Source organism: Patagioenas fasciata, chromosome 19, assembly GCF_037038585.1.
Source record: "Patagioenas fasciata isolate bPatFas1 chromosome 19, bPatFas1.hap1, whole genome shotgun sequence".
In the NCBI taxonomy this organism is placed as follows: domain Eukaryota; kingdom Metazoa; phylum Chordata; class Aves; order Columbiformes; family Columbidae; genus Patagioenas; species Patagioenas fasciata.
The window spans coordinates 6,415,431-6,438,271 of record NC_092538.1 but is presented as its reverse complement, the minus strand read 5'-3'; the positions used below and the strand labels follow the sequence as shown (position 1 = coordinate 6,438,271).

The 22,841-nt window shown below is 47.6% G+C and overlaps 3 protein-coding genes across 4 annotated transcripts in view; 1 reads left to right on the top strand and 2 right to left on the bottom strand.

Moving 5' to 3' along the window:
* Positions 1–4,202, top strand: part of RABEP1 (rabaptin, RAB GTPase binding effector protein 1) — a 39,840-nt gene extending 35,638 nt beyond the window's left edge. For both annotated transcript variants that reach the window (XM_065853487.2, XM_071816840.1), the window contains one exon: positions 260–4,202. In XM_065853487.2, coding sequence (XP_065709559.1) covers positions 260–361 — 102 coding nt within the window. In that variant the 3' untranslated portion in view covers positions 362–4,202. The remainder of the gene's footprint in view (positions 1–259) is intronic.
* A 192-nt stretch (positions 4,203–4,394) lies between these two features.
* On the bottom strand, positions 4,395–14,169 carry NUP88 (nucleoporin 88). Its single transcript, XM_065853488.2, has 17 exons — positions 13,905–14,169; positions 13,448–13,617; positions 12,673–12,798; positions 12,392–12,478; positions 11,609–11,785; positions 10,744–10,927; positions 10,133–10,283; positions 9,357–9,455; positions 9,123–9,213; positions 8,363–8,464; positions 7,164–7,322; positions 6,648–6,773; positions 6,297–6,362; positions 5,975–6,055; positions 5,508–5,634; positions 5,000–5,118; positions 4,395–4,622 (listed from the first exon to the last, which is right to left on the bottom strand). The coding sequence occupies exons 1-17, from the start codon at positions 14,139–14,141 to the stop codon at positions 4,559–4,561; spliced, it is 2,166 nt and encodes a 721-aa protein (XP_065709560.1). The 5' UTR covers positions 14,142–14,169; the 3' UTR covers positions 4,395–4,558.
* A 4,096-nt stretch (positions 14,170–18,265) lies between these two features.
* On the bottom strand, positions 18,266–22,670 carry C1QBP (complement C1q binding protein). The gene is made up of 6 exons (XM_065853122.2): positions 22,402–22,670; positions 21,784–21,934; positions 21,269–21,356; positions 20,195–20,290; positions 19,223–19,345; positions 18,266–18,701 (listed from the first exon to the last, which is right to left on the bottom strand). The coding sequence occupies exons 1-6, from the start codon at positions 22,631–22,633 to the stop codon at positions 18,552–18,554; spliced, it is 840 nt and encodes a 279-aa protein (XP_065709194.1). The 5' UTR covers positions 22,634–22,670; the 3' UTR covers positions 18,266–18,551.
* Between the last annotated feature and the right edge of the window lie 171 nt (positions 22,671–22,841).

Sequence of the window (22,841 nt, the reverse complement as noted above, 5' to 3'; positions counted from 1 at the left end):
TATGGTACTAACAGGAATGCAGATGGAGAGATGATGATGAGAGCGATGATGAAGGCTTGTTGGAGTTCCCCAGAAAGCGGCTTTTTATTGTAAAACCACAACTACCTTATGTCTTATTCTCCCGTTCTTGGTTCTAAATGAAGCTCGTGCTCCTTCATACATCACCTCTTTTAGCCAGTGATAATTTGCTGTCTCTTGGGACCGCGGTGTGTCGGTGGTGGGTTTGCAGCCGCTCACTGTGTCTGTCGGTTCCCCGCAGGTGCAGCTGGAGCGGATCCGGCAGGCGGATTCCCTGGAGAGAATCCGTGCGATCCTGAACGACACAAAACTGACGGACATTAATCAGCTCCCTGAAACATGACACCCTGACGAGCGGGCTCCGAGGCTGCATTTGGGGTTTTTAACTCATCTTTATAGCAACATTAATTATTATTTAACTCTAACCAAAAGAGCAGAAGACAACAGAGAGGAGCAATGACTAAGTTTTGTTTCTAGAGGGGAAAAAGGTTTCGTACTGGGCAGGAAGAGAGCACGAGGGTGACTTGCAGTGTAGGAAGGAGAACTTTCTAATGGAAACACTAATGAGTGCGGTGTTTCGTGTTCCACCGAGTGGGATCAGTCCTTACATTCTGAAAAACTTTCCCTCTTTCAGCCGACTTCGTAACCTAATATAGAGTTTTGGAACATTTACCCCCCGTCTTTCCCTCTTTCCTGTCCCCCCACTACTGTGATCGAAGTAGCTGCTGGAAACCGTATTGTCCCTCCAAAACGTTGAAGAGCAAAGTGGTTGAAGTTTTTCTGTTTGAATAGTCAGTAACAGTATTCAGCTAGCAGAGAGAATGAGGTGTAGAGTATGCTGTATGAATATTTTATATTAAAATATGACTTTATTAGCAGGACACTGGATATTGATCTTTTTTTGTAACTCAGTACTTTTTTCCTTTGTTGTTGTTGTTTTGCCATTGACTTTGTGTTGAAGAACCTGAATGCTGCTGAAATGTGGTGGACCCGAGTGAGCTGGGTGTCTCCTGAACAGATAAACGCTCATCCAAAATAACCCGAAAAATGTACTGAGAATTTAGCTCCTTCAAGTTTTTCCGTTGGATTCTGATACTTAACGAAAAGCACAAGAAATGCACTGTTTTGTAGTCTCTTTTCACAAGTGTAATTTAAAATCTGGAACAGCGCCTGGTTCTTTCTCATCTCTAAAGCTGAGCAGTACCTGGAATCGCTTCTCTGTGTTAAAAGCAAATGAGCTGGTATATATCCTATGCATTGCCTGAGTGTGGGGTTTTTGCAGGTCTGCTGTGCTCCGGTGGCTGACACGGCGTGGAAAGCCGGTGTAAAGCTGGTGTAAAACTGCTGGTTTTCCCTGGCCAGTGCCACGGGAAGGTGTGGGATGAAGCGCTGAGTGTGACCCACGTGTTGTGGGTCTGGACGGTGTGCGGAGCAGCGGCTGCACCCCCGAACACAACATGAACATGCAGGAGCCGCACGAGTCTGCTGGTTCACGTATGAGAGGTACCGTGCAGCTCTTTCTGCAAAGTACAGCACTGTGTATCGCTCCGTGTTGACTCCTGCACTGTCCCTTGTTTCTATAACCATCTGTTTAAATTACACTCTATAACACGACAGCGGAGGTGAGAAATTCTTGTGATGGATCAGGTCTAAGTTTGGGTTTCTTGTTCTATAAATGTATGGCGCTAACACGACCGTTCTTCCTCCTTTTCTCTCCTTTTGTCGGCGTTCCCTGCGCGCAGTTGGATAGCGGTGGTTTCACGTGCGATCGCCGGTGTTGATAATTCTGGTGGTGCAAACTGAGATTTTGAACTGGCCCTTCCTTACAACTCCATTAAAAGAAAGGAAGCTGAAGGAGCAGATCACTCCTGTCCAGAATTTATAACTGAGACTTTTCTCCTTTGCTTATTGTTGTTTTCTTTATATACTTGACCAGAGATCTGAAGGTGATGAAGAAAACCAGAAGTGACAGAAAATGCTTCCAATTATAATGCACGACTGTATTTTAAGTGCTTAAATCTGATTTTTAGCAGTGTATATCCTGCTTCTAACAGTGGTTTTGAAGAGGAATGCCTTAAAAACAGCCAAGCAGCAGCATACAAATTCAATCCCTTGTCAGTCATTGCAAGAATTAAAGCATTTTATTCACCCTAGCAATTAATTCCTTTCATAATCCTGACACCCAAAGCCGTAGTAATGACTAGACTAGGAGATGGCAGAGCTGTCATCTTAAGGTGACACTTCACATGCAAGTGAAACTGAAACGTGGCTTAGGTTCTTTATTAATTGACTATTACCAGATTTTGTGGTTGGTTTTTTTTTAACCTTTCTCACCATTTGCTGAGCTGTGAGGTGACAGCAGCTGCCTCCTGGTGCATAAATCAAATATCGGATGTTTTGCGATGTTTTGCATTCACTTTTCCAGGAATTAGGGTCTGATTCTGTTGAGTAAACCTTGGAGACAAAAGCAAAATAGGCCTTTATTAGAAATTACAGAATGAAAAGCTTTTTCCTGTGTTTCCTTCCTTCCCAAAAACTGACTTTACCTGGTTCCTGGTACTTCACCTGTGCAGTGGTGATGAAGGAAGCCTGGTGTTGTGTGGCAAAATGACAGCAAATCCTGTACGTCCCTTCAGCCAGCTGGACACATGAGGAAATGCACATGAAAGCCCATGCTGAACAATAATTTTGGGTTGAGTTTCTGGGCTGTCCCCCTCGTCTGAGCGAGCAGGATGCTCTTGGCCTTTCGGTGTCCCTTGCTGGCCGTGCGTCGGTGCCCGTCCCCAGCAGCCCTGCCCTCCTGTGTGCTCGGAACAGCCGGAGCCGGCTGTTGTAGCGGTTCAAAAAGTCCAGGGCTGGCGTGGCTTTTCCGTAGGGTATTTTTTACACATTGTTGATGTGACAAGCGGGCTGGCGGTTTGTGGGCTCCAGCGGAGTTGCTGGATGCGGTTTTGCATGCGTGTCCGTGTGTCCGTGAGCGCTGGCGCGTCGCTGTGGGTGGAGGAAGCTGCAGACGTGGAGGCGGCTGAGCTGAGACCTGGTGCCGGCCACTGGCTCCCGGCTGTTACACCAGGCCCCCAAAGAACTCGCTTTTGGTGCGGAGAGGAAGGGCGTAGTCACCGTGTGGTTCTTTCCCTTCTTACCACCTTATTTCCATCATGCACCCCAACACCTTTACTCCTGTTTAAGTACTGGCTGTGACCATTTTAGAGATGAAACAGTAGTGAGATTTTTCACCAACCGGTGCAAGTTTCTGGTTTTTAAATTAGAAACCTGTTTGCAGCGATGGTGGGAGATGCTTGCTGCTCACAGCTGCCCTGGAGGGCTGGGTCTCCAGGATCTCCAGTTGCTGCTGCACTGCAGAAACTTCAATGGGCCTTTAAACACAAAACAGTGTGTGCCAAATTTGCAGAGCAAATTTAAAACACTGTAAATTGTCCAGTAAAAGCTCTTGTTGTAGATACTGGGCAGATTATGGTGGTAACACTCGTAAAACAAATACTCTTTCCTCCCGTCCTTGGTGTTCTGGAGCGCGATTTGAGTGGGCGGTAGATTCTCCTCCCTTAGTAAGAGATGCTTACCAGGCACTAATTGTAACCTGGCAGATCAGCTACAATACACAGGGTGCATGGATTAGAAACCTGGATTCTGTTCACAGAGGCTGTAAAAGGGATGAGATCCGGTTTTGTATGCATTCCTATACTTGTATAGTCTTAATCTGTACAAAAACCAAGTGTTCTTGCAGCATGTCTGGTAACCTTGTTACCTAACAGGTACTAACAGCTCCCTCTTTTCCTTACAGCTCTATCGGGCACCTCTTACCGTGCCACTTTTGTAGCGTGCAGTACGACTTTTCAAAACTGAGCTCGACTGTGTCACCTTTTCTAAGGGCTGGGGGGATGGGACAACAGTTATTTATTGTCCACTAAGGTTTGTCTACAGCAGATAAAAAATTGGCCTTTGAATGTCAAGAGGGACTCCAGTGCCATCTTTTGCTAAAGGCAAACAGAGTGTTTGGAAGTTAATACTGCATTCCGGTGAACCGAGCCATTGGTGTCCTGTGCAATTGTGGGTGTAGAATTCTGCTGTCCTCAGGATTCAAGTGTAACCATTTGTTAACTGTGTTGAAGGTGTGTCCTTTATGAAGAAAAGTGTTCCAAATTAAAAAGAGCTGCTGAAGTGTGTGCGCTTCTCTGGTCTTTCTACTCCGCCTCGTGCCACAGACCTTCCCCGCGGTACGAGATGGTTCCAGGGTCACCCCGGGCAATTCCCCCACTCCTGAGCGAGCTGTAAGTATCGCACTAAAACATATTTCAGGTTTGAAATACCTGCTGCACAGTCTCCCTCCCCGGAGAAAAGCAGAAAGACACAGCATATAAGGAGTCTTATCAAAAGTATTTTATTTCACAGTCCCATCTTTACAAAATAATAAGTAAAAGGCAGATTGGTCAACGTACAAATGTTAAATATACAAGTGGAAATACCAGGGAAAATTAAAGCTCGTCCAGCCTTTCGGTGTAGGTTCCTTGCTGTAGAAGTGTTAGAAGTTCACGTGGTTTCTGATGTCGTTGATCTGTTTTACCATTTCCCTTATGTGTTCCCCCCTTCAAGAAAAAGAAATTCAAGTCAAAAAGCTGCAAGTCATTTTTGCTCAAAACTGATCAGGAAGGAAAACAGTTCATATGGCAGAAGCAGGGGATGAGAGCACAGTTGCAAGTCATTTTGTTAATTAGAGGCTGGGTACAGTCTGTCAACAGCCCCTCAGGCAAAAAGCAGACTTAAAAGCAGATTTAATTTAATGGCAGCACAAGGTAGCCAGTGCTGCTGTCAGGAGCTGGCACACTTTATGCCTTAGGCCACCTCAACAAGCTGCAGCTGGTGGCTCAGCCGGCCCCTCCTGTAGCACAGAGCTTCATTTAGACCCTGAAACCAGACAGAATGGCTCATGTGTGGGTCAGGGGGGAATCCAGCTCAAACTTACTCTTCCCTCAGGACGCTTTGGATGCACTGGCTCTGGTAGGCACTGAGGGTGATGCTGGGTTTTCGGGGGCTGGTGCCCTTTTCCATCTTCTTCTGCTGGTATTCCTTCTTCATCTTCACCTAGAAGTCACGTGCAAAAAGAAGAAAGAGCCCAGTCAGCGTTGGTGCTGCCTGCCGAAGTGAAATCTTTTTAGAGTTACAAACTGGCGGGTCATACTGCAAGAAGTACCAGTTCTTTTTGGGTTAAAATCTGCTTGCTTTTGCACACTTCCTCCCACAAAGAGAAGAGAAAGTCAGTGCTGAGGCTGGGGAAGGTGTGTTGACTTTCTCAGAGCTTATACTGGATTGCAGAGGTTCTGTCTATGTTACCAAGGACCAGAAGTTATTTCAGTGTGTTGTTGCTGATGTAACACAAGTACCAGTTGCTGTCGGGAGGGGTGCGTTCCATCCGCATGGCCGCGGGGCGGGAGGTGGTGTCGGTAACCCGCCAGCCAGACTCCTTATCTCACCTGTCGGATCGCGTTGCTCAGGTGCTGCAGCTGGTCGTGTATCGTCTGCAGTTCTTTCCTCATGTCTCTTTCACTGTCTGACAGAACAGGAAGCTGAGAGTGGAAACTCCGAAGCACTTTCTTCATCCTTCATGGACAAAGCAAGAAATGTTGCTGAGTTAACTTGCTATGTGACCAGTTATGCTGAGTCACCAACAGCCTTGCACTTGTGTCACTCTTCCTGAGTCCCAGGGGCTCCAGACTCAACTTTCCTCTTTCAGCTGCTCTCACAGAGCGTTTCTGAGGGGAAGCTGACTCAGTCAAGACCTAAAGTGGTACTGAAAAATCACCCGAGCCCCACAAAGAGAATTTCAGAAGCCTGGACTAACAAACCAGGGTGGCACCTCCCACACACTCTGTGCTACCACACTTGCAAACTTTACATCACAGCGCAGGACCTGCAATGCAACAGCGTAGTTTGCACTCACCTGTTCATAATATCTTCTTGCTTCTCTTTGGCCTCCTCATACTTGTCAGCCAAGCGCTCGGCCATTTCCCGCAAACTTTTCCTTTATGCAAGTGAGAAATGTTTATTTACTTTAGATTAACAGGCACAGAGGTCTGTGTGGAAACGGGATGAGGAGCCCAAACAAGCCAGCTGGAGCAGGGACTGAACCTACCGCCTCATTACAGCTGGAAATGCATTTGCTTCTCACTAGTTTCACACAGGACTCTGCATAAAGGACTTTTTGCACAGAGGTGCATCATTCCTGATGTTTGACTTGATGAAAGCAGACAGATTGTACTCACCTTTCTTCCCGACAGTAACTAAGATCTTCCAGTTGTTTCTTCTTCTGTCCCCACAGCAGCTTCACTCTTAAAATAAAAACATACTTAAAATCAAACTGCTCACAACAGCCATCAGGAGTTAGGCCACACAGAAAACGTGACAGAAGTGAATAATGCTCCTAGGAGTACAAAGAAGTCAACACACTGAAAAAATGAGCAGTGCTGAGAACAAACTCCTCCATTTTTTCCTAACTTTATAATATAAATAACTAATTTGAAGCAGCAGAGACTTAATTAAGGTTTAGTGCTCGGTACTGGGTGCTGTTGTTTCAGAGACACTGCACAGCAGGTAGTTGCGAGGGTTTGTCTCACCTTTGCTGAATTTCCTCTTTGGCCAGGTCCTGTTTCAGTATGTACTCCTCTCTGAACACTTGCGTGGCTCTGCTCAGGAGCTGCAGACATTCTTCAGGGGGAGGAGCAGCATCTTTATCCGCTGACCTTCAAAATATGAGAGACAGGTTTTTGCAGCCGTGCTTGAACGTGTTCCTTTGAAAGGCCAAACAGCTCCCAGGATTTATGGTAAGGACTCTGAGGGCTCAGTTATGGAAGAGACTATTGATATAATTAAATCCCTTTGCTATAAATAATTTTTCTTATGTGAGGAAATCCCAAGGTATCATCTGAAAGATACTCAAAAGCCAATGGGACAAGTGATGAACAACCCAATCAGCCCTGCTTTGAGCCAGGGGCTGCAGCAAGACGATCCCCCTCCCAAGTTCCATCATCCCCGTTATTGCTCCGTCCCAGCTCAGGTGCTGTTCCTTCAGGAGCTGATGAACACACAGGATTCCTGGGGGTCATTCCCCCTAGGAAAACACATTTCCTTACTTGAGGAGCAAGGGGTTGGCAGAGCTGCGCTGCAGGATGCTGCGGATGTGCTTCTCAAAGGAGTGCTGCGACTCGGCCAGGATGCGGAGAGGGGAAACCGCAACATCTTTGTCCTCTCTGGTGCACAGCAGGGGAGGGGACGCAGGATGGACTGTGCTCCTACCAAAGAACATCGCATGGGAGAATGCAGTTTAAACCAGAAAAAAATTAAACCACATCGGAATTTAAATTGTAAAGTGAGGAACTCATCCGCTGCACAGTTAATGTATTACAGCAGTAAGTCACAAGTGTTCCAAGAGAAAATATTTCAACTATGTGGTAAATCCAGCTCTAGACAAGGTTGGGGGAGCTCACAGCCCCACATCTTTCTGTTTGGCCACAGCTGAAACTGCAAGAATCATAAATATCCTTTTACTTAAGGAGAAGGAAGTTCCATAACAAAGCAAACACCACCTGCTTGGTCACTGTACACCTATGTAATTTCAGATAATGGGTTTTAAAAGAGCTGTGAGAAAAAGTTATTTAAGAATGCCGCAGAAATAGTTTTTAAAATAATAATGATTATAATAGGTCTGTAAGAGAACCTGACATTAATGCTAACTCTGCCGAAGGCACCCCTCATACGTTAAACAGTGTTCTCAGCAAGAAATAAACTGAAAACAGTGCTCTCCTCTCATGTGTTCACTTACTTGTGCAGATGCAAATCTACCACAGTAGTCCATGCCTTTCCCACCAGCCCCAAAGTAAAGTTGCTCTGGAAACGCATACTAAAATCCCACTACTTCAAAGCAATTTAAGAACCTACTTTTTTTCCTCTTTCATGCAAACGTAATTTTGGTGCCTATTAAGAATCTCTATACTACTGCCTGTAAATTAATTTCTGATTTGCAGGTTCCCTCATTATAAAAATCAGGAAAGCAAAACAAAAAAGAAATACCATCAAGAACCTTCTGATGCAACTCTCGTCCTAATACCCATTAAAAGTGTTATAGATTAATTATAACCCTTACAAAAACCTTATCAGTAGTAAATTACTACAATAACGCTTAAGTGCTCAGCCACGGGCTGTTTGGAAGGCCAACGTCAGCCTGTGCCCTAAGAGGTCCCAAAGTCTGGGGTGAGAGGATTACAAGAACAATAGTAAAAAACATTATATCCTGAGATCCTTTTCCTGCAACAGTCACAGATTTCAAACGTACAAGAGAGGCCTTGTAATACACTCATAGGTGTTTGTGATGCAGATCATTGTGGGTCCCAGGATGTCAGAAACGATCCAAAATCCTCTGATGGGAGCAGGTTGCCTGAAGAGAAGGAAACACAAGAATTAGGTGGTTAAACCAGTTCTTTCTTCCTGAGGCTGTTGTGCAAGTTCGCTCTTCTGGAAAAGCTCTCGCTATGGCAATGCTTGCTCCAAAAGGCCTCTCCCCTGTAACTACTAACGCCACTAGAGATTCAACATGTCCTGACTAAGATCAGATGACTTATAACCTATTAATAAACTTTTTTTTTTTTCTGTATGTTCACAGTGTTTAATACATAGCAGTGAAAAAACAGAGCAGATAAAGCTATATTACAAAGCCCAGCAAATGATGCATTTTAAACCTGACTAAGCTTAAAAAAAATCAGATGTTCTTTCAAGGCATTATTTGATCGAAACAAGTGGGTAAAAGGAACATGTCAGCATTCAAAACAGACAAATCAAGCCTCAGAGTTGTCTGGGGTCAAGTAAACAGTAAAGATTTCTGCTGTTTCTGATGATTTTCAGACAGTAACACAGGAATTTAGCTTACTTCTCTAACTGTACATCAAGAATTCTGATGCACAAACTGTTTATTTGTATTATTTTAATTCTGTTAGGCCGAGTTCCTTATTTTTAATGGTGAGAATGCAGCAAAAGAGGGCAAATCATAAACATTGTCCATAGCAACTCACTGATTTGGAGCAATAGAAAGGGTTTACCTGCATGGCAATGGTTTTGTACAAAGAATATGTTCAACAAAGCACTTCTGTTCTGCTCCCAGCTCCTGTAAACTGTCTTTGTCTTCTTCATCTACAAAGAGATTTGTCACAGTGCATGAGATACATCTGGCAGCCTAAGAGATTCTCACTATTACCCACATCCACCAATGTGGTACTAGCAAAACATCGGTGTTCGATAGCACACTCTACACACAACAGTGTCTTGCCACTCACCTGAACCAAGGAATTTGTGCAGTTTATTGATCCACGTCAGCCCCACGCTGTGGACACCAGCCTCGTGTGTGCAGTGGTACCGAGAGGGACACTTTGGATCTGAAATTTAAACAGCAAATGTAGGAGACAGCACCGAACTGAGAAAAACTCAACCTGCAAACCTGCACTGTTCAACACGTGTATCAACTTACTGCCCAGTCAGCATGAACATCTTGTTGCAAGTACTAACTCGTCTCCATCCAAAAATCAGCCAAATGCATTAGCCATGTTGTTACAGCTCTTCATAAAATCAAATTACGCTTGAAATATCCGAGGAAACGTTTTAAACTATTCCTCTCACACCGCATCTGTATCAATCCACTAGATTTTAAGGGGAAGCTCAGGGAAAGCCAGGACACCAGCATTCTGACAAGCTGCTTGTTCAGAAACACACAAAGTTCATCCAACCCAACTTCCTGCCCCACAACTGCGTTGGATGCTCTAATAAGCAGGTACCAATTCTTCCTTCTGGGTGACCATCCCCACAGCACTTGCTTATGTACACAGGTGCAACAACTTCTACTTCATCAGCCACAGCTGTAAGAATTTAGTATTGTGTAACCTGCCCTAAGTGAACTCCCCAGCACGTCCACAGCCTCCTCTTGCCACAGCTTTACTGAAGACATCACACAAACCCTTATTTCAAAACCATTTGACACCAAAGATAATTTGTAAAAACCTTGATCCTAAATGCATGAGAAAAAGCAAGTAAAAGCCAATAACCTGAACAACCCTACCTCGATGCAGTTTGATTGGGCAAGAGAAATCAGACTCCAAAGGCTCCTCTTCATCTCCTGAAGCCAGTTTCAGTGCGAGTTCCAGCTCAACACATTCAAACACATACAGGGAAGGAATAAGATCGGATCTTGGGTCCCATGACTTTTCTGACTGTAAAGAACATTGAATTCTTCCATCAGACATCATTTAAAATAGAAAAGCCAACATAAACAGCATCAAGAAAGAGTTACATAATCTAAGCAAGAGTATTAATTGTCAGGGAAAGTAGTTCAAGTCCTTTTTTTTTTTCCACTTAAAAAAAATTATCTCCAAACCAGGGTTTCTTCTTAGAAGATCCTCTTTAAAATAGTTCATAATAATAACAATAATAATAGTTCAAAGTTTGATCAAAAACGCATCTACCATCAGGATATACAGAACTGATTTTTAAAATGAAAGCATCAGAAATCACAGGGACTGGCTGGAACAGAAGGAAGACTCGCTACCTCATTACCAAAGAACGCAGCTTTGGCACCTGGCATTCCCTTCCAGGCATCCTGCCATCCTGCAGCCGGGAACTCTGACTAAAGAAACAAAAATGCGTACAGAAAAAAAACCCAAAACAAAGTACCTGCTCCTCATCCTCTTCTCCATCCAGCACCACGCAGTGGTACAGCATTCCCGACTCGGTGGCGATCACCAGGATGTTTGGGATGCAGGGCAGGCACAGGACAGCGCAGGCGTCGTAACCGTAGTTGTCTTCTGCCGCAGGGTGCATGGGCAGAGGGCCAAGCAGCTTGCCCAGGCTCCCCGTGCTGGAATAAAGATGTGTTCACAACATTCACAACACAAGGTGTGGACGCAGAGTTCCCCACAGCCGCCTGCAGGAGTTTTCTGGACAATAACTACAAAATAAGCATCATAAAAAAACCCCAGTGGTTTGGAGTTGTGTTTAATTTCCATTAGCAGCAATTCGCACTCCTGCAGACTCGGAGTCTGCACTTACACCTACTCAGTGGACATCTCAGAGAAGAAACAGGAGCTCAATAAAAACGTTTTATGCTTTGAAAGCAACCAAGCTACCAAGCTACACTTCAACAATATTATATTTCCTAAGTTGCCCCTGGCTCTTTCAGCCTCATCCAAAGCTAAGAGCGTCTGCGCTGTGAAGGCCCCAAAATACACCCGATAAACAGCCTCACACCCACTGATCTTTTAATAGTCTGGTGTCTTCATTTCAAATTTCTGATTGTAGACAGTGGATTCTCAGCAGTGGAAACTGCACCCTTAACATCTGGATGAAAAAGGATGTCACACTATTCTTGGATTTCAATCTCTTAGCACTGCCACAAAGAGGTAAACCAGGCTGCAATACAATAAAACTCAGCCCAACCTCCGTTACAGAGTCACAGCCACGCTGAGCGATGGCTCCCCAACTCTAATGTTGTACAAACATACATGCACCCCGTGAAACCAGAGGACAAAGGGGATCCTACCTCTGGAGCAGGCTGATGTACGTGAGGAATGTCTCTCCATTTTCATACAGAATGTAGAGCGGATAGGCCAACACTTCTTCACGCCCTCGCTGCCCAAGAATGTTCTTTGGGACAGGCACTAGCGGGCCGAAGTCAAAGGCCACGGCGGTCTCTCCCAGTGATGCTGTGTATGCTCTCCTGGGGACAAGTCACAACAAGACCTGAAGCCAGCTGTGGTCATGAGAAAACAACTGTTTACCCGGATACGTGCTGACAAATTACTGCTGAACACCTGTCCCTCTGTCCTTTCACACACGCTATTCTCAGCACGCAAGTAAATTCCGAGAGTACCTCACTTCTGCAGGGCAGCCGCCAGCCAGTCCAGGTTCACAGGATAAAAGAAAAACCTGTACTGGTATTTCATATGTGGTGCATCACTCTGTGACTTCACCAGCACAGACCTTCCAGTTTTTCCTTTTAAATTAGACCAAGAAGGAAATAAAAAGATGATCTATTTTCTAACTCCTCACTCAAAAAGCCCTTTTTGACCCCATCTTAAAGACAATGTGTATTTTTCAAATGACTACTCTGACAAACTCTAGCCTGTATAGTTTATTCCTGCTTTCTTTTAAAAAAATGGAGCAAACAGATTTTTTTTTTCTTTTTAAAAAGTGCAGCTGGGAAGAAGCCCTGAGAAAATTCACATCACATTTCGGGGTGAATTTATCACTTATTCATTAAAAACACGAGTAAGAATGCAGAGCTTATGCTGTCAAAAGCAATTCAAAATAAAGCCACACAAACCCTTTTTTGATCGTGAGAGTCTCCTCCTCAGTGTCAGAAAGAGCAATCACTTTGATGGGCGTCTGCGGCACCTTCAGACTGTAAAACCTGGAGGAAAGAAACAGCAGCGAGTCTGTTCAGCTGGCAGTCGCACGTGTCCCTGCTGATGCAGGAACATCAAACTGTATCAGACTAAAGTTTCTCCCATTCTAAGAACGGCAGGACACAAATATCTGGTAAAAAATCAGACTGGATATGACAAAAAAGTCTCCCAAACACAATCAACTACAAACAGGTTTTACCTTATAGTGTTATCTGAAGTCAAGAGGACAATGTGGGGCTCTAATGTCTCACAGGGATACCAGGCAGCATGTTTTAAAGTCAGAGATGTTGAGCTTGTGAAGAACCTTTCCGCAATAGGAACAGTGCTGAAACACAAAGCAGAAATCCACACTGTTACAAGAAACACAGTTACTTCTAAATGGAAGTCAGGGCAAGAGGAGCCAGAAATCAAATTAAAAGGTTTCATAGCTATTAGCTGCATTATTCTTAGAGGTGGAGGGACAGCTTTAACTTGAAGCCCTCTGTTATTTCCATAAGGACATGTGCTTTTAGCTACCACAGGTAAAGGACACCAGAAAGGTTAGAGAACACTACAGAGGAACACTTTGCTCCTCAGCATCCGCAACAAGTTTATTCAGGAAACTTGACAATCAGCAAGTCCCTGAGCCAAAATAAAATTTGCAGTTGTCCCTACAACCCAAATACAACCAGTGTCTTCACAGAAGCATAGAATCATTTTGGTTGGAAGAAACCCTTAAGATTATCGAGTCCAACAATAACCTAAATCTGGCACTAACCCATGACCCTAAGAACCTCACGTACGCATCTTTTAAACCCCTCCAGGGACGGTGACTCCACCACTGCCCTGGGCAGCCTGTTCCAATGCCCAACAGCCCTTCCCAGGAAAAAAAATTGCTGATATCCAACATCTTCCACATCTGTGTGACCCCGAGAGAGGAGAAGCTGTCGAGGACAAGGACAGGGACGTCGTTAACCGCCTGCGGTCTCACCCACCTACAGTTCACCGTGGATTTCCCACCTTCAAACTCCGAGTTCTTCCCCCAGCGCTTGGGCAGCTCCAGCACCATGAGCCCCTTCGTACCGATGAGCGCCACATGATGCTGCGTGGGGCTTAACAGCGTCTGATACACCTCAAAAAGGGGCGGGTTTATGCAGATAAGGGTCTGAAAATAGAGATGTTGCAGTTAAGCCTAGAATCACAGTATACATTAACATGGCAGTTTCTCTTCAGGAGAGTGATTTATACAACGGCTACAAAGCAAAGAATGAGGCAAAAAGTTGTCTCCGACCACAAACCGACGGGTTTCTCTGAGGAAACATCCCCGGACAGCGGGCGGGTGCGGAACTCCCCGGCCGCGGCCTCCAGGAACCGGCCCCCTCACCGGCTCCTGTCACAACCCCCGGTACCGCTCCCTCACCCCCTCACGCTCCCCTCAGCGCCGGGCCGCACCTGGTACCGGCTGAGGCCGGCGGGGTCGGGCCCGCCGAGGCGGCGGAGGGCGATGGCGTGGAGGGCGCCGCGCTCGCCGTCCCAGAGCAGGACGTCGCCGTCCAGCCCGAACAGCAGGTCGCGGATGAGGGGCGGGCGCGCGCCGGCGGCGGGAGCGCGCTCGCGGAGGCGGCTGAGCACCGCGTGCTGCGGCAGGGCCGCGCGCCACTGCTCCGCCGGGCCCCACTCGGCCGCCATCGCCGCCGCCAAGCGCCACTTCCGGGCGTCATCGGGCCGCGCCCGCCAATGGGCGTCACTCTCCGCGCCGGGACTACATTTCCCGGCGTGCCCCGCGGCTCCCGGCGGGCGGGCGATGGAGGAGCCGCTGCGGAGACACCGCGCTCGGTACAAGGGCCCGGCCGCACCGCCATGGAAGGAGACGTACCGCCGGGTGAGTGCGGAACAGCTCTACCCGCTGCTTTGGCCCCGGTTCGCCTCTCCGGGCCGGGCCTGGCCCATTCCCAAACCCCTTCCCAAGCCCTCTCTGCGGGGCGCGGCGCTGCCGTCGCGGGCCGGTCGAGGCCCCGACCCCCGGCAGCAGGTGTCACCCCCCCTCCCGGGCAACCCCTCCGGGATGCCACCGGCCCTGGGGTCCCGGCGCTCGCCCCAGCGCGGCACTGACGGGTTTCGTGTGCTCTGCCCCCCCAGCGCTGCATGGAACGGCTGAGGAGCAGCCGGGCGAAGCTGCTGGACCGGTACCGACAGGCCGGGGACAGAGAGTGCGGCCCCGGCGCGCTGCTGGTGCAGGAGGTGATGGAGCAGGAGTGGCAGCGGCTGCAGGAGGGGCTGCCGGGCGGCCTGGGAGAGGAGGCGCTGGGCCAGGTCAGGACCGCTGCGGGGCTCACGTGCTCGGCAGCATCAACGTGCGGAGGGGGTAATGCAGGTGGATCAAATGGAACAGCTCTGCTGGGAGGACAGGCTGAGAGAGTTGGGGTGTTCAGCCTGGAGAAGAGAAGCTCTAGGGAGACCTTATTGTGGCCTTTCTGTGCGTAAAAGGAACCTATAAGAAAGATGGGGACAGACTTTTAAGCCAGGGCCTGTTGTGATGGTTTTAAACTAAACAAGGGGAGATTTAGATTAGATATAAGGAAAGAAAAAATGTATAGTGAGGGTGGTGAGAACGTGGCCCAGGTTGCCCTCCCCTGGAGACATCCCAGGCCAGGCTGGATTGGGGGGGGGCGCTCTGAGCAACCTGAGCTGGTGAAGATGTCCCTGCTCATGGCATGGGTGGCACTGGGGGAGCTGGGAAGGTCCCTTTAACCCGAACTGTTCCATGCTTCTATTCTATGATCTCTCTGCAGCTGTAACGTCAGCCTCTTGCTGGCTGGAGTTGGCAAAATTTGGAGCTTTTGGGTTTCATGTTTCTGCAGCTTATGCAGGGTGCTGTGCTGTGAAAGCACTGGACTTTGGGCCTACAAGTGGGGAGCTTCCTTATTTCCTGCAGAAACTGCGTGTGAATCACAGCACAGGGTGGGTTCCTCATCTGTGGTTTTCAGAGCTGGGTCTGTCACCAACTGCTCCTGAGAACAGGAATAAAACTTTGTTTTAAAAAGCAAGTCAGACTGTTCTGATCCATTGTGGCTGGCTCTGCACAGGTGGTTATGGTGTGTGCGTGGCTTTGCAAATAGAGACAGAAGAATGAGCAGAGTCAATCTACGATGCAGTGACAGGTCAGGCAGGTGCTGGAAGTTAAGTGAGCCAGTAGCCAGAATGGAAAGTCACTGACTGATGCCCCTTTCAGATGCCAGAGGAGCCCGATGAACTAGCAGTGCTAGAAGAGATCCAACAAGAATTGATCTTGCAAGGTAATTTCTCTATGTGTTTTCTGAATCCTACTTGATTTGTAATATTCCTGACTTTGTAATAATCCAAACTAGCTGTGGCCACGCTCCTCAGATCGTGTAGACCATGCGATACAGAAGAGCCTCCTTAGAAATCCCTGTAACCTCTGTAATGCATCGAGACCCTTTTTGACAGTTTTAAGTGGCATTTTAAGGTCTTTGACAAGCTAATGAGACCAGAGAAACAGCACTGAGGTGTTTGGGAGCTGTAGGAACCTGTATAAATCAATTTAGAATGTTTCTAAATTACTGGGTGGAAAGTGGAAAGTCCCCCACTTGAAACTGGCTAAAGGCTGAGCCATAGGAAAAAATGGTTTAACAGGAATTTCATCAAGTATAGAAATCTGATCCGAAGAAAGAAAAATTCAGAAACTTGGCTGCCACAGCCTCCATCTGTCCAGCAGCTTCACATGTGCTGCTTTAAGTTCCTAACAGATGTTTGAGGGTATTTTGCTGTGTTATTGCAGAACAGTTGGTTATAGAAGAGTACGAGCGAAGCCTGCAGTTTGATGAAGAATGTCTCAACGCGATGCTTGATGGCTTGGATGCCAGCGACAAGGTCATCTGCCCAGTGTGTAGAAAGTAAGAAAGCCCTTGGCATTAGCATGAGGTTCTCCACTCCCCTACAGCAGTTTTGGCTTAGAAACAGGCAAAGGTAGTGGGCAAACAGGCTGTTACTGTGAACTTCAACAAAATAAAAAACCTGAGCAATGATCTTGTAATGTTAAAAGAGGTTTTTGCTAAATTCTGACTTCATTCTGGTGGTTGTGATGATGCTCACTGTATGCTCCTTCTAGGAATAACCTGACTGTGAGGAATCACGCCGTATTTTGCCAGTGTGGGTTATACATCAGCACACAGGTAAGCTGCATGTTAGCTGTGACTAAGTTTTTCTGCTGAGAAGAGGCAGTTTCAAGCTACTGGCAGCAGCTTAAGTGTGAGATCTCTTTTAACCCGTTGTTTCTCAGGGTATGACAGAAGAGAAGCTACGGGCACTTCTAGAACATACTCTAACCGAGCACAGTCACAGGTGCTTTCACAACCCTGAGTTCACGGTGACCAGTGGGATGGAAGAGGAAGCCAGTCTGCTCATGAGCTGTCCGGTGAGTGTCAAGTTCCTGGAAGGGATCTCTGCTTGGATCCACTTCTCAATTATGTGGGCAGAAACCACAAGGCCATTGATTCCCGCCAGGGGTTTGTGTTGCTGTTTTCCACAAACTTCCTTGGAAATGGTTTTACTTTTGACCACCAGTAACTATAAAAGGAAGAGCCAAAATACACAACTGATGGATTAGGGAATCTTTCAAGGACCTGTCAGCTTTAGTGCTTTACCTTTTTCACACAGTAGCCAACAACTACCAACTTTTATGTGGAATAGCTATTCAGGTAAGTGGTTCATGAAGAAAAGTTTTTAAAATTACCTCAGTTTAAGCCTCCTCAAAAGGCCTTGCCCATATCTCTTAAAGAACACCTGCCATTGTTTGGCTCAAGCTAGAGCTGGTGTGTTCTTAGGTTCCCTGCTTGTGTAAAATCACTGTCTGTACCTGCACGGGGAGGACAGTGTTAGGACGGGAGCGTTTGAAATAGTTTTGAACATTAATAATTCATTTTATATATTGCTATAGCTTCTCTGTTCAACTTCTGTAAAGGTCTGTGACTCCTGGACGATTCTCCTATAAGCTGATTTGGCTGCTGCTTTTTTACTGGAAGGACTTCAAGACTAACAATCCACCCAGAGCTGCTAGTATTTTTATGTATATTCTTGTAACTGCTGTGTCAAAAATATATTTGAAAAGGCAGTAGTATTGCCTTGACCCGCACTTTTAATGGCACAGTATATGTTTTGAAATAAATAACACTTAAGTTTATTTCAGCCTTTGTGTTGTCTTTAACAATGCAGCAGTGAGCTCATAGCTCATGCTGGACTTCAGCTTTGGTTTCTGCTTATATTTATGACCTTCAGGGAACAGCTGGAGCCAGCGGTTTGAGCAGAGGCTGCAGCTGCTGCCCTGCAGCAGCACTTTTGCCAGCAGCAACCGCCGCCTCACCATCATCCTGCTGGAACCACAGTGCACCAGCCTCCTTGCAGCATCTTTCTAAAAGAGCTACATTAATACTAATATAATAGATTATGGCAGCACATCCCTTTTTAAAACAGCTCCTCAAATACAATGTTTAAGACCCTGAGTTCTATTCCCTAACACAAAGACAGCCAAAATTTCTAGAATAAGATTCACATTCATAATTAGCACTGTTTGGCCAGCAAACTTCCTTGTACAGCTACAACTCTCCGAGAGGGCATGCACTGTGGAGCTGCTGGAACAGCTCTTCCCTGCACAGAACTCTGGGTCAGTGCACACCACCGCTGCAGCAACAGCTCTGCGAGCAGCTGTGTTAACACTGGCTCAGACACAAACACCAGCATCATTTTTATGACAGCTCTCTGGACAGCGATGGCACAGCAGAAAGGGAAACCACCAGTTTTCAGTGATTATGTTGAACAGATTTTATTCTTCACATTCATTCTTAATTGTACAAAACCCACCAAGTAGGGTGTGGCAATTGCGGGCCATAATGTTAGAGAACGTGATCTGGGCTGCAACATAAATACAAATTCCCGAATACAAGAAAGAATCCTCACATGATGCTCATTTCCAAATTCAAAGTTACTTACTCTCCGTATCTGTTGTGAAGATATATTTGGGTATTGCTGGCTGGAGCAGTGCTGTGGAATACCCACACTTGAAGAGAAGTTTCCCAGCCTGGCCTACTGACATTTGACAAAGCTTTTAAGGTCTTCAAGGAATTTAATGTACTCCTGGTGCTCCAGTGCGGTGCTGAGCTCTATTAACTCATCAGCAAACGTGTTGTCCACTCCTCGATCAGCCAGGAAATCCATTAAGTGATCATACAGAGCCTGGAAGCAAGAAACAGGAACCTTCCTTAGCAAGGACACCTGGGCAGGGGTTGCTTTTACAATGTCCCATGGCAGCTGGCATTTCTTTCTCCCAGAAGACCAGGCAACTCCCCAGCCCCTTCTCAGCAAGCCTGGCCTTGGGTGTAACATTTGGAGGGAGGGGGCCGTGGAACAGGTCATCCAAACTCTGTCATGTGAACTCAAACCCATCATTACAAACAAGCTGCACTTCAGAGATGATTAACTGACTGTAGGAGTCAGCAGGTATAGTCTGTCAAATGTGACACATGCCAAGTTCTGCCTGTCCCCTCTCTGTAATGCTGTGGCCTTAGGGCTGAATTGTTTCAACAGCATTTGCAAAGGGTGGAATGTGATATAAATACCTGGTTGAGAGACTAAATCCTTTACAATCACGAATGCAATTTTTTGTACTTTCTTAATCCTACTTAACTATTGCAACTCCAAGTCTGCAACTCCAGACTGGGGGAATCCTGGTCTCAGACATCGCCAGCAACACTTACCCAGTCAAGGGAATCTGTATTGAGGGTGTAGTTGGTGTCTTTCCAGTCTGATTCTCCAGTGGGCTGAAAACTGACCTCCCTAATTGTGAAAATATCACTCTCTTCCTCTCCCTCATCTCCAACCTGAAACAGATGAGATTTAAGACACACAATTAGCTCTAACTACAGCACCCCTGCAGCCATCTCCTCCCAAAGACAAGAATGTTACACTGCAGGCACTAAGAGCCTTACTAAGGCTCTGTCTCAACAGGTGCCTGGGAAGCACAGACCTGCACAAGGCGGCAGGAACTGCCTGAAGGTGTCACAGCACCAGCTCATGCTGCCAGAGGCAATCTGATGTAAATCAGCAGCCTGGGTTGTACATTTAAGGTTTACATTTTTAAGATGTAAAAATCTCTTCTGCATGGTTCTAAATGCGTCTTTTCAAGTCTGTCTAACCTTTCTCAGCTACGACTGGCTAAATCAATGATCTGGTAAGGTTTACAAAATAAACCACAGAACTTAGTCTGAAGCAAAGCTCACAATTTTATTCCCCACCCACACTTCTTTTAATCGCTACTTCTCTTTGTGACACCTGGCACCAAGGAGATTTGGAATTATTGATACACTGTATTAAATCAGTCTTGTTTTGGCCATTCCTGTTGATCCCTCTCAAGCTGCGGTGCTGTTGGAGTTAACCCTTGCCTCCCCTCTCCAATGTAATTCAATAAACTGGCTGATAAGCAGCTGATCAGACACACCAGGTCAGGATGTCAGGAATGAAACAGATCATCTCCCCAAAGAATGTTCTTGCAAACACAAAGCAATTTTAGGTGTTAAAAAAAAAAAAAAAGAGATATAAGAATAGATTGCATCTTCTGCAGATTGAACAAACTAACAGAGTAGAAGGCGCTGTTGGAGTCAACAGTGGCACAATCACACTACAGTCAAGCAGGAAATGCGCAGCAAGGCACAGCACAGTGCAATACCCACCTCGTCTTCAGGGTAATGGCAGTCGAGAACAAGAGTCTGTTTTGTGTCATCTTTGATGACTTCCACAACAAAGTTTGGAGTTGATGTAAGTTCAGGCTAAAGAAGAGAACAGTTGCATCAGCATTGGAGTCTGAGCAGGAGCCAAAGTGAGGGCAGTCACAACACAGCCCACCCGGCCCAGCTTGTTCCCTGTCACCCTCTTCTGGGAGCCTGACCTGGCCAGGGTGACCCAAAGTTCCCTCTATGGCACCAATGGCCCTTTTCTGCAGCTGCTCACACAGGTAAAATGGCAACTGGGAGCATCTGACACCCCTGAGAGGCAGCAGCTCCCCTGGATGGGTGCCCCAAAGGGACAGGAGCTGGGAACGGACTCAGACTGCTTTGAGAGCAGGAGCTGCTCCCACCTGCCCTTCTTCAGGGAGGACACTCAGCAGGACACAGACTCTGCCAAATGCATGTACAGGTGCACAGATCAAATGTGCTGCGCCTTCTCAGCAGACACCAGAACACTCAGGAAGGGAAGGAACAAAGAAATGTCCCCAGTATTGTCCCAACGCTGAGTGCCATGCACAGGAATAAACACTGCCATGCGGCAAGTGCAGGTGAACTGCTGCCAGCCGCACACTGTGCAGCTGCACTCCTGACTCGTTCGGCATCAGTGTCACCGCAGACGAAGACACCCACCTCAAATTATATTGCTCATTTGCAGTTTTCAATGGTATTTTTACTAATGGTCCAATTAAACAGGAGTGAGACACTTTCGACAAACAAAACCATGCAAGTGAAGTCATTGTGAGCTACACTAGCCAAGTACAAAAGGCAGCATTTATTGCAGGGGGTTGGAAAGGCAAGAGATACCCAAGTTCCTCTTAATTCTCCTCGTACAGAGCTCTCTCACCCTGCTCTGCCTTCCTGCTGGAGACGAGGGTGACAGCCAATGACAGCCACCCCAGAAAAACCTGCATTTTGTGACTTAATGCTCCCAAATATCACATGAGAGAGGAAAACGCATAAGGGCAAGGGTCTAACCTCCCTCTGCGCACCCATCACTGAAGGGCACAGAGACTACATTACCTCCTGCTCATCAGGTTTCTGCTCTTCTTGTGTTTCTTCCTCAGTCGAGGGTGGAATGCTGTTATTGATGTTGAACGTAACCGTTATCCTTCAAAAGAAACAGAAGAACGCACTTTGAGCACAATCAAAAAATACCCATCAAAATTTATTCTACTTGAAGCTTTTGTTGTGGTGACAACATTGCTGGTGTTGAACTCACACACTGTGAACAAGACTAAGGACTGCGGTTTGAAACACAGGCCTGAATGAAGCTGGCTTCCTCCAGAAATGAGAAGTTTTATTAAACTGTTATTTTCAATGCAGGAAGACTGGGTGAAACTTTGTAACACATAACATAGTAGCAAGCTCATGTAAAAATTAAAAAAAAGGGCCTTTAGCCCAAGTGGGTAAAAGAGCGCGCTCTGCAGTATCGGTTTGCACAGACTGGGCAGATAAGAATAAAAGGAGCGCAAGGTGAAATACGTTTCTGCAGATTCACCAACCCCCTTGGGTCCTCCCGCCCAGGCCACACTCACTTCTCCCCGGCGATCTTCCGCACCAGCCGGGCCTCTGTGCCGTGCACCTCCAGCTCCCACCCACCGGAGACCTTAGGCAGAGATTTGTGCTTCTGGATCTTCTTCTCCTCCTTGATCTCGTCTGTCAGGAACTGCGCGAACGCTTTGTCACCTGGTGGGGGGTTGAGAATCACAGAATCACAGAATGTCAGGGGTTGGAAGGGACCTGGAAAGCTCATCCAGTGCAATCCCCCCATGGAGCAGGAACACCCAGCTGAGGTTCCACAGGAAGGTGTCCAGGCGGGTTTGAATGTCTGCAGAGAAGGAGACTCCACAACCTCCCTGGGCAGCCTGGGCCAGGCTCTGCCACCCTCACCATGAACAAGTTTCTTCTCAAATTGGAGTGGAACCTCCTGTGTTCCAGTTTGAACCCATTAATGCCCGGCATGGGGGGGTGGGAGGGGGGAAGGGCGCGCGCACGTGTCCGCCTCGCGCCCCCCAAAGGGCGGGAACGCTCCGTCCCCTCACACCGCCCGCCCACAGCGATCCCCTCACAGCCCCCCGGGATCCCCTCACAGCTCCCCCGGGATCCCCTCACAGCTCCCCCGGGACCCCCTCACAACCCCCTTCCCCGCTCACCCTCCGTGTGGAGGCCGCCGCAACCGCAGGACACGCCGCCGGCCGAGCCCCGCCGCGGGCGGAGCAGCGCCGACCGCCAGCCGCCGCCGCCCAGCTGCCAGAGGGAGCGGGCCTGGGTCGGCGCGGTGCCATGCGGCGGCAGGAAAGCGCGGGGGAAGGAGGAGGAGGAGAGGAGGCGGCGGGGCGCCGGGCGCAGGGCCGCGGCGGCGCGCAGGGCCCGGGCGAGCAGCATGGTGCGGCGGGGAGAGGGCGGCGCGGCGGGGCGGGCAGAGGACACCGCCGGCCCCGGAACCCCCCACCCCGCTTCCGGCGGCAGCCGGACCCAGCGGCCCCCGCGGCGGGGAGAGGGACAGGGGTTCGAGTCCCAGACCCGGCAGAAAAGAACGTGCACACTACTATTTCAACTTAAAAATTAAAAAGGAGGGGAGGACGGGGCAGGG

Bases quoted from the DNA above. Each gene is read 5' to 3' on its own strand.
- C1QBP (XM_065853122.2), bottom strand. From the start codon at position 22,633: ATGCTGCTCGCCCGGGCCCTGCGCGCCGCCGCGGCCCTGCGCCCGGCG. The intron at 19,346-20,194 runs GTGGGTATTGCA...CATCTGTTTCAG, and splicing joins GCCATTACCCTGAAGACGAG to GTTGGAGATGAGGGAGAGGA. The intron at 18,702-19,222 runs GTAAGTGTTGCT...TCTTGCTTCCAG, and splicing joins ATACAGATTCCCTTGACTGG to GCTCTGTATGATCACTTAAT.
- NUP88 (XM_065853488.2), bottom strand. From the start codon at position 14,141: ATGGCGGCCGAGTGGGGCCCGGCGGAGCAGTGGCGCGCGGCCCTGCCG. The intron at 13,618-13,904 runs GTGCGGCCCGGC...CTCTATTTTCAG, and splicing joins CCGGCCTCAGCCGGTACCAG to ACCCTTATCTGCATAAACCC. The intron at 8,465-9,122 runs GTAAACCCTTTC...CCTTCTCTTCAG, and splicing joins ACAAAACCATTGCCATGCAG to GCAACCTGCTCCCATCAGAG.